The sequence below is a fragment of the Echiichthys vipera genome (assembly GCF_963691815.1).
Source record: "Echiichthys vipera genome assembly, chromosome: 10".
Lineage (NCBI taxonomy): Eukaryota > Metazoa > Chordata > Actinopteri > Perciformes > Trachinidae > Echiichthys > Echiichthys vipera.
Window position 1 is genome coordinate 21,118,138 of NC_139835.1, and position 11,155 is coordinate 21,129,292.

Genomic DNA, 11,155 nt, shown 5'->3' on the forward strand with positions numbered 1-11,155 from the left:
ACACATCATTCACTGCCAGTTATCAAGGCAGACCCAGTACCATACACCACCCTGATGACACCCAAAGTCTAAATCTGTCCATGTAGATTAGTGGACCAGTTGAATAATGTTATGTGTGTGTACTGTTTATACGTGCTGATATTGTTGCGTCTCTGCAGTTTACAAGTTCCAGTGCAAAGGTATTATTTATGTTAACCTTTGAATCCAAACTCATATCTTCCATTATTCCTTCTCATCTCACCCAGTCATCTGTTCTCCTGTGCCCTAAACTCATACAGCTTCAACAACATACATCTACACAAACCACTTTAACCACCATTTAATGTTTCAATCAATTTAACCCATTTGAAAAGAGGCCTTAGGCAGCTGCTGAAAAAACAGATGGGATGAGAGAAATCACAGAGATAAGAGTGAATAGCAATAACTATTGTTTCAAGCTGTCTAATGTCTTTTAATTGTCCAGCAGAATGGTTCTTCAAGGAGCGGTGGTTTGTGATGCAGGCCAGGGGTACTGTGCTTTCACAAAGGTCACACGAACACTGGAGCAGATTAGCAATTCAGATTGGGCTAAAGGGGCTAAAAGGCTGCTGTAGCCCTGCCTGAGTCTGATTACATTAGCAAAGAGTAGGAGTGCAAATGCACGCTAGTGATTAGATAGCATAAGAAGGAAGCAGCTTTAATTTTTTATAGGAAAAAGATTCATAGCACATACATATATGAATGCACACATATTCAGATTGTATTTTCACACTCACCTCAGATTGTTTACTTGATTGTTTATTATTTATTTGTACTGTATTTTATTGGCTATTTATTAGCTACTTTAGATTTATCTTAATTGTATTTTATTGAATCCTTACTTTATTTTATTTCTACTTATTCATCTTTATGGCTTGTTTCTACTGTGCACGGAGCATTCGAACAAAAGAATTTCCCCCCGGGGATCAATAAAGTATTCTGATTCTGATTCTGATTCTGATACGCAGACAAACAGACCTAACAATAAGCTGTGGCTCACAATTAACAAACATATGAGCAGCACATGATTCTATTGTGAATGTTTATCCTCAGTGTATCCTCCTACCAACTGGCCTTCCTTCCTCTCTCACACACACACACATGGATTATCAGCACCTTGACCATCTGGCCTTGTAGAACACCCATCTTGTGTTTTGGTTGAAGGATCATTTTGAGGGAGGTTTTGAGGAAGATTTCCTGCTTGTACCGTTCCTGGCTTTGAACAACAACATTATAATTCCTCAAAACCTTAATGTTCAGGACAAAGAAAATGTCGTTCATGAAACGTTCATCTGTCAAGCATAAATAAATCAATACTGTAGTATAAGAATGCATGTATTTTATCTGCAGCAGTACAAGCCAGGCTAACATACTGTACAACATACAGTAAATCTCTTTTGTCCTTGACAGGCCATACTTCCGCATTCCCTAATGTCATTACTAAAATACCCCCACACTGCATATTGCAGCCATCTATCAGGTGTGTTCAGCCAAAAAAAAACCTCATAAACCAACCTGATTTAGTAAATCAGATATGGGTAGAGGTGGGAGAGATTCAGTAGTCCGCTTTGTTCAAGAAATGAGGTTGGTGATGGTCTTTGTGTTAATAAAGTGAACTATATGACCATACTTTACAGTCAGAGCATTTAAAACAATTGAAATAATTCACATCATAAGTACACATCTAAAGAATCAAGCATGCTCCTCCTGAAAGGCCTTTTGCGTAGCTTTCTTTCAGCACCATGGACAGCGGGCACAGGAGGATGCACAGCTGTCAGGGGAGAAGGACCCTCTGCAACAGTCCAGCGCACAATAAATGAACCAGATTGAACTGTAATTCCACCAATGTACCCCCTCCATGTTACTATTTACAGGTACATTCCCTTTGTAAAGTAACAAAAGACAAAGTGTGTGTGTGTGTGTGTGTGTGTGTGTGTGTGTGTGTGTGTGTGTGTGTGTGTGTGTGTGTGTGTGTGTGTGTGTATAAATTATGTCGGTGCTATGTTTTTACAACATGTACTCCACAGCCTGATATATGTGCTGTCTGCTGCCATGTTTTTGAAACAACACGCATACTGGGGACAATGCAAAGCCTGGATTAGGTGCAGAAATCACTCATGCGCTATTAACAATATTGAAATGAGTACCACTCAACAGCCCTTGCTCCCCCTCATCTTATAGAGCTGCGGTGCAAGCCTTGCCCTTGCTCCAAATGCCAAATGTCACTTCCACAGTCACAGTTCACAAAGTGGTCTATATTAGAAAGATTAGACTTTTAGAGAGCCAGAAAAAAGAGAAACACGGAGAGGGAGAAAGAAAGATAAAGGACTACAGGAGTCTGTTCACCAGTCCTCTACACCCCTTGTAGCCTGATCTCTGAAAAAACTAAATACCAATTACTCACAGATATGCCCAACGGTTGCCATGACGACTGTGTACCCACCCACTTGTAAACCCACCCACTTGTGTGTGTGTGTGTGTGTGTGTGTGTGTGTGTGTGTGTGTGTGTGTGTGTGTGTGTGTGTGTGTGTGTGTGTGTGTGTGTGTGTGTGTGTGTGTGTGTGTGAGAGTGAGAGAGAGAGAGAGAGAGAGAGAAAGAGAGAGAGAGACCCGGCCTCGTTAGTCCTACCTTGCATTCCTCCATGCACGTCCGAACTGAGTACGCATCCGTCTCGTATTTCTGAACCAGCAGTTCAAACTCCCGGTAGTTGTCTTCCGCCGCTGGTCAAGAAGCTGATAAGCCCGGATACACTTGCTGCATCCCTGTAGATCCACCCCCTTGGCCATATCCAGGGTGCAATTCAAATCGTCCGGACTCGAAAACCCGTGAAACAAATCCAAAAGTGAGTAGGAATTACAAAAAGAAAGGTACAAATCGCTCAAATTTACGTACGCCAACTGTGTCCCCCTTTCCCCTCCACCGGAGAGGCCCAGGCACACGGTCTCCGCGTCCGTGAAAGTAAAGCAGTCTTTAAACAGGCTGTCTGGATGACAGGTGTCCATTCGCCACAGAGGTTTGGTAGAATTCCCTAGAAAAATAACATCTTGCTCTCTGGCGAGACTGTTGGGGTCAAGTGATGTTGGGATATGGTGTCGGTGGAGGGAGTTTGGGTACTCGCCCATGTCCGTAATTGCAAGCCCCTCGGCCGACCGCTTGTCTCGGGTTCGCGTCAATTTCGCCTCCGCGCAGAACCACAAGTGATCAGAGAGTAGGACGGTGATAAACAGCAGAGATGCCAGCGACAGTCGCCATCTCTGGGCCCGCTCCGACTCGGTAAATGGCTTCTCGTTCTCTCGGGGTGCAAACCAGTAGTTTAAGCCCTCATCATGCTGCCGACGCATCCAAGCACCCCTGGTCATATTTTAGGAAAGTGCTGCCCTGGCCGACTCCACCGCGGGGGCTGCTCTGCCACAATACTCATTGACTTGGGGGGGACGGACTCCGGTTGGTTCTCCTCTCAAACGGTTGGGTGCCGTGCCTCCGCCGGTCCAGGGCGCTCCTCTATCGCGCCTGCAGCAATCGGTGCTATTCCGATCCAATTAGCGCGCCCGCACAGATTAAGCTTCGCGCTGCCGCATCCCGGTTCTCCATGGCTCTCCTGGGGGAAACGGCGTCCTCTTTGACCGCATGCCCCCCTCTCCCTATCGTCCCTTCCCGGGTTTGTTCTCTCGTCGGGGGGCGCAGGGAGACCAGCTGTTGTGAGCCTCTTGGTACTGATGCTGCGCGTCTGCCGCCGTTGGGTTTGCAGATTCACTTAAAGGAGAGCAACGAGCCCTCTCGATGCACGCACACTGTCCGGTACCTGGGCGGAAAGCCTAGAATCCTTTCTCCCGTTGGCCATTGTCATCTTGGACCGCGGTTAAGTTGCCGCCATGTTCGTCTTGAAACACTTTTTCGGAGCGCTTGGTCGGTTTGCGTCATCTCCATCGTTGCGATAGCTCCATCGTTGCGCAGTGGCGGAGCAGCTTATTACCTACACACACACACACACACACACACACACACACACAGAGAGAGAGAGAGAGAGAGAGAGAGAGAGAGAGAGAGAGAGAGAGAGAGAGAGAGAGAGAGAGAGAGACACATACACATTCACAGGGAAGGACAGAGAGGGAGAGAGCACAGTCACACATAAAGGTGGTTAAGCCTTTTCAGGCTATCCTCCCAGCTCTTCATGAGTAATAGTTCCCAAATGTTGTCTTGGCAGGGAACAAATGCACACTTTTGGCGACATCTTGCTTTTGGTGCAGGATAGACGTGAGTCCATTCACAAGAGCAACAATGCAGTTAAGACATCACACAGACTTTTTTTTTTCATAAAGTCATTAACCATCATTGATCCGGCCCATTTTCGGCTTGAGCCTCTGAACAAGTGGAAAACAAGTGATCTGAGCAAATGGTTTTATCAGCTGTGTTGTGTTTAGTCAGTGGGTCTTAAGCAAATACATGACTTATACAGGATATAGACCCATGTAATTTCACTGTGCGTCTGTGCATGTGTGTGTGTGTGTGTGTGTGTGTGTGTGTGTGTGTGTGTGTGTGTGTGTGTGTGTGTGTGTGTGTGTGTGTGTGTGTGTGTGTGTGAGAGAGAGAGAGAGAGAGAGCGAGAGAGAGAGAGAGAGAGAGAGAGAGAGAGAGAGAGAGAGAGAGAGAGAGAGAGAGAGAGAGAAAGACAGAGAGAGAGAGAGCGAAAGAGAGAGAAAGACAAAGAGAAAGAGAGGTAGTTGCTCTTAGGGTGCTGAAAGTAAATGACAGAATGTATCCTGGTCCTTAGAGGTACTAATCATTGTCAGTGTGCATAGCTTGGGGTGCTACCAAAGAGAGTGTTGTTTCATGTTAATGGGCTGTATATTGGGGATAAGATAAGAGATGATTACCTGATTAATTTGTGCTCAAGGCAGGGCGGGAGGCAGCTTATTCTACAATTTGTTTTTGAGGGGGAAAACACCAATCCAATTAGTTTTAGTGCAGCCAGTTCTGCCAAAAAATATGCCACAACAAATTGAATAGTGCAGGGAATTAAATGAAAATGTTTTATATTGTTTGACCTTTTTTTCCATGGGAGAACAGTAATGACTAACTCAACACCCACTGTTGGCCTGTGTGGAAGCTGCATTTTCAGAGGACTTCTTTGTAAAACTGCCCTCAAACACAACAAAAGAGGTGTTTATTTCCACCTGTTTTGCTGTTGGTGGCATTGCATTTTCCCGTTGAGTGAACTCAAGAACTGTTTAAAAATAACAGAGCTAGCAACTGATATATCTGCTGATATATCAGCAAACGTCCTCACAGGGGGATTTAATTTGCTGGCTTGTTTTTAAACTCCTTGTTCTGTGATTCACCTCTGATGGTAATGGTGACAGACAGCTCACCATGCAGGCCTCGAATTTTGGTCAGAACATTGACTGAATTTGAAACGTCGGATGGTGTTATGGCAAACATCTGTTGTGTCATTGCAAAGAACGCTCGAATGCTCATCATTCATCACTCATTGCTCTCACACATGTCAGCACAGGATGCTGTGATAATGCCCCGCGGGGAAAGATGTCCTACTTTGTATGGGATTGTCTAGTCTGCCTTTAAATGTAGTTGCTCTATTTCATACTCTGCCTTCGACCTAAACTGTGTGTGTGTGTGTGTGTATGTGTGTGTGTGTGTGTGTGTGTGTGTGTGTGTGTGTGTGTGTGTGTGTGTGTGTGTGTGTGTGTGTGTGTGTGTGTGTGTGTGTGAGAGAGAGAGAGATTGCTAGGAGTTTCATAATGCCATTCCCAGATCTGCAATTTGATTGGTTTGAGCTGAACGCCTGACTTATGTCAGCTCCAAAGAGGAGGCCAATCAACAACATATGGAGTGTGTGTCTGGTACAGCAGAGAGTTGTCAGTTTCACACCTCTCCTAACACTTAACCTACCTGTGTGTTTGTGAATGTGTGTGTGTTTGTTTGTGTGTTGAAGTAGTGTGAGGGCAAGAGTGAGAAGAGAGCCAGAGACAGGGGAGAGAGAGTCAGAGTGTACATCTGTGAGATGAATGCAGATAGCTGGCCCTTAAATCTGGAGCCATCACAGTAACAGTAAGGGTTGGGAAACATGACTCATCCACAATCAATGCTGGAGAACATGTGTGTGCATGTATCCTCTCTAAAACAGCTGTACATACATGTGTAGAATTGATTGTATTATCTCATTGTACTGGTAAATCTGATAAAGGTAAATTTGCACGGAGCACGTCTCGTTTCCTATTTAAGTTTGTACAATCAAAAGCAGATAATAGATGGGTCATCAACATATCTATTTTTTGCATCATTATTCTGTCTAGCTTGTCAAAGTTCAACTATCTATTTATACATGTCTATTTATAGTGTTTTACAAATAGGTAGAGGGCCCATTGCCTTTTTAGTACTCTGTTAGAAGCTTTTTAAGTAATATTGAATCTGACCCAATTCCAACTATTGTTTTTCTTGGATCATACGGTTCACCCCAAAATCCGAAAAAAAAAAAAGTTTTTAACTCTTACCTGTAGTGCTATTTACCAATCTAGTTTGTTTTTGTGTGAGTTGCCCAGTGGTGGAGATATTGGAGATATCTGCCTTTTCTCGATTATAATGGAACTAGATGTCGACGATATCATCCCCCTGAAGGACAAAAAAATATATAACTAATAGTTCAATTTACATTGATAAATAGCACTACAGTTAAGAGGGAAAATATGATTTTGATTTGAGGGTAAAACGTCCCTTAAAGCTGACAATGTCGGTTCTATAAAAAACAATAGTTCAGGAGCATTTTAAGTTTCAATCACCTCGATGTTCATTATCTCATCATGGTTGTGTTTCTCCACCCATCAGCATTCCTGACAGAGGGAGACAGGGAGGAGGGCAGAGGTGGTTGCTAGACTGGACCTAACAACAATCATGGGAGGTAGAGACTGGGGTGAAAGAAAAGAGACAGGTGACATCAGGAAACTGTGCCACAACCTTCACACCTCCTGCACTCTGTGTGAGCGTAGAAATGAACCTCTTTAGGTGACGATGTCACTGTATCTTTTTCCCTCTCTTGTTTGCTCTTTACAGCTGGCTTTAAGATGTGTGGTCTTCTTTTTTCTTCTACTTTCAATGATCCGTCAGTCTTTTCTCTCTTCTTTATAACTGCCACCGACTCGCTCCATCCTTCTCTTCTTGCTTCTCCCACTCAGCTGACCCTATTCAACTCTGATATGACTATTTGTTAAGCTCTCGTTGACCATCACTCTGTCTCTCAGTCTCACCCTGCTTCTGTGCTCTATCTGCCTGACGTCAGAGAGGAGAAAGAGCCAAGCACAGTGTCCCTGACTGGTCGGAGAAGACAACGCCCTCAGCCCTGATTCTGTCCTGTGAGTGGATGTTACAAATTGATAAGAGATGTGCGATTTAAGGTTTGGGAATCATCCCACTCAAGAGCAAAGGGTGTATATGCCTTCAATGCCTGTCAATGCGTTCTGCTGCTCAGTGTGTGTGTGTGACACATTAATATAATTTGACACAAAAGTTCATTTGTGACCTGAGTCGTAGTTTGACAAAAAAAAGCAAAGAGTTCATTTGCAAAAATAGATAAAAAAACAACAGTTTGATTGATTGATTGATTTTAATAGTGTGACATTTGCTTGTCTGATTTAATTAACTTCACTTCTCTGTCGATATTTTGCATTGTATTAAATGTCATAAATAATGTGCACTACACTTCCTCACAACTACAATATAACTTTTACAAAAACAAACACACATTTGATGTTCACTGTGATGGATAAAAACAAATATATATTTGTTGTTCACTGTGATGGATAAAAACAAATTCATATTTGTTGTTCACTGTGATGAATAAAAACAAATACATATTTGTTGTTCACTGTGATGGATTACACAGCCAAAGAAAGTCCACTGATTGATTTCCTACCATACAGAAATTAATGGACACCAATGACTGCCTGCAAGGTGAAAGAAATCGAGGTTTGAAATGCTTTAGTATGGTTTGTGGAAAAAAAAAAAGTCTGCAGTGGTGTAAATTATACATGATTAAATATGTATTCTCACTAGTATGGTCTTTGCATGTATGTGATGAAACAAATGCACATTATTCAGACTGTTCAGCTGGTCACTGAAATAGAGAGGGGATTAGGTGGAAGATGGAGATACCATCATGCAGTTCAACCTGCTCACCACCTCTGCTCCGCCTCAGGGTTTTACTCTTCTGATCGATTGGCTTACCCCGTTTCCATTCCAGGAATCCCTCAGTGGCTTATCAACACAACTCACTTTCCCAAGGACACCTTCTATTCCCATATCCATGATCCCGGATTCCTGGCCTATATTCCCACTGCACCCTGCAACCTGGATCTCTGCGTCCACTCAGCTTCCAGCTTCAAAGTAAATGTGCCTGTCAGGGAAGGCAGCTTTTACCCTGGCAAGGAGACATGTAGAATACAAATAGAGAGCAGAGGAGAGTTGTGATTTACAGGAAAGCACTTATAATATTATGTGTATTATTAGTATTGTTTGACTACTTAAACCACTTGTATATATCCTTAGTATGTCCTCTTGTATAGTCTACATAATATTGTCAACCAAAATATTTGAAACATTCTAGTTGAAAACCGTTTTTGGTGCTACCACTATCAAATAAAACTCTTAATTCATTTGCTCATAACATGAGTAAATGTGTTTGTCTCTGTTAAGGTATGTTTGGCTTCATCCTCTCTTACCCTGCGGTTACCTCATCGACAGCCTGAGACTGTACCCTGATGCTCTCACAGTCTTTACACAATCTTTCACATATGGAATGGCTGCACCCTCTGAGAAGGGAAACGAGAAGGCTCTGTAAATGATTATCACACAGTGTTTAACTCTTTTTACACTAGTTCAGCATAAATATTTTTAAATTCTTGGTTTCTTTAAGCAGCAAGCAAGATGCATTTTGCAGAAGATTTGATATGTGAAATTATTTAAAACTTTTAGCTTGACTTTTTATGTGCCTGTTCTGTCGTGTCCTCATAATGTTAAACTTTGGAGTGCAGGTAATCTCTTAATGTTTAGCCATTCTAGCGCCGAGGTTTTTGTGTGACTGTTTTGTATCTGTACGTCTGTCTCTCCATTGTACCATTTGGTCCAGACTGAAATACCTTAACAACTTTTGGATGGATTACCATGAAACTTTGTACAGACATGCATTCGTTTGATGGTCCTCTGACCTTTCCTCTGGTGGCACCACGCGTCCGTGCAATTAAGTGATGTGCAATAAAAACACAAGCACATTTTTGCATTTTCAATTCCCACATTTCTTTTTTCTAAGCTGTTATGTTGTCAATGTCAAATGACCAGACTGTAGCACGAAGACCAAGACTAATTTCCCCTCTGGGACAATAAAGTTGCTTATGTTATGCTGTTCTATCAGGTGGACATTTGTGTTTTGAGTGAAATGTCTCAACAACTGTAGGACAGATTGCCCCCCAAAGACAAATTGTAACCACTTTGGTACTCAACCCGCCTTTTCATCTAGTGCCAACATCAGGTCAAATTTGAATTTTGTTTCATAACCAAAATAAACATTTCCATCAGCATCAGATGTATTCTGTGTTTATTTCTAATGGTGGAATGGTATAAAGCTTAATGCTGATTAACATCAGCATGTTAGTATTTACATTGTTCATGTTAGCGTGCTGCCAACCTCACATTAAAATGTACACATTTCTTTCCAAGGAGATCTTCCTCCAGATGGAAAGATCAACATCAGCTTCAGCTCTATAGTGTAAACAGCAGAAGGCAGGATTAACAGGAACTCCAGGGCTGAGACTATGGCTCCAAACTCCTGCAGAGATGGCCCAAAGGGTTTTTGTCACCAAGCATCCCTGCTGTCAACCCTTACCTGAGCTGAATCTGCAGTACTTTTCCTGTCTGTCTATTATTCATCTCTCACAGGGTCACGGAGACGATCCCAACTGACATTGGGAACCCTAGACAGGATGCCAGTCTATCGCAGGGCACATGGCAGACAACCATTCACACTCACATTCACACGTGCAGGTAATTTAGAGTCATCAACTAACATAAAACCTGCATGTCTTTGGACTTTGGGACAAAGCCGAAGATCCCGTAGAGATCCCACGCAGACACGGGGACAACGTGCAAACTCCACCCTCTGTCTATCATCCTCTTCTATTAATTCTCTAACTTAACATCGATTTCTACTGACTTAAAAATGGAGATTAAAACTATTTGAAGTAGCAGTTCTTCTACAGAGCTGTTGGGATCATGTGAGCTTGCATAACATTCCTATATGCTGAATGTAACAGGTTGAAGACCTCGGATGAACCATTTATTAATGCAAAGCATGGTAAAGGCTCAGTGCGTAAGCAAGGAAAATGAGCCTGGCGCTTCTAAATGCATTTGCGTCTCACTAATCTATGCTGTCAGAGAAAAGCACCTCCTGATGAAAGGGATATGCCTGCCCCTGAATCCAACAGGATACTGGGAGGGTATTCAAGCCTTTGAAGAAGTGGGAGTGAATTAAAATCCTGGCTAACGTGGAACCAGTAGGAACCTGTAGGAGTGGTGTGTTCACAAGAATAAACATGTGACTACAGGTTTTCTTTAGAATAGGGGGTTAGAGAAAGGTCAGTTTCACGGCAATCCCCCAGCCACATATGTCCTTCCCTCTCCGCCTCTCTTCCTCTTTTAACATTAGAAGGCTGTGCCTTAGATTATCACCAAGCAGTCCCCAATAATGTGTTACAACACACAGCTCACAGAGCTTATCACACTAGTTCATATAATTCATTCTCTTCGACCTCTGTCTCACTCATGTCTTTACTGTCTTATAGTGTAATTGCAAAAATTATATTCAGTGGAAATTGCTTAGATCAGATACAATATATCAGCAAAAGTGACTATAATTGTGCTTTCACTGCTTTTTAGGCAGCCTTATTGCATCTCATTTGGTGTTTGACCAGCTTTGTTATCATTTTTAGCCATGCCAGCGGCGCCTGTCTGTATACCGTATGCTGCCTGTCAGTCTGTCTGTCAGTTGGTCGGTGGGTCCACCACTTTGGTCCAGACTCATATATCTCAAAGATAATAAAAATCATCAACTTTAATACAAACACATTCATGGTC

At 42.7% G+C, this 11,155-nt stretch overlaps 1 protein-coding gene across 1 annotated transcript in view; it reads right to left on the minus strand.

Moving 5' to 3' along the window:
- Positions 1 to 3,378, minus strand: part of nalf1b (NALCN channel auxiliary factor 1b) — a gene marked incomplete at both ends in the record, with an annotated part of 76,590 nt that extends 73,212 nt beyond the window's left edge. Inside the window, 2 exon segments of the mRNA XM_083921024.1 lie at positions 2,648 to 2,739; positions 2,742 to 3,378. Coding sequence (XP_083777150.1) covers positions 2,648 to 2,739; positions 2,742 to 3,378 — 729 coding nt within the window.
- Positions 3,379 to 11,155: the final 7,777 nt, after the last annotated feature.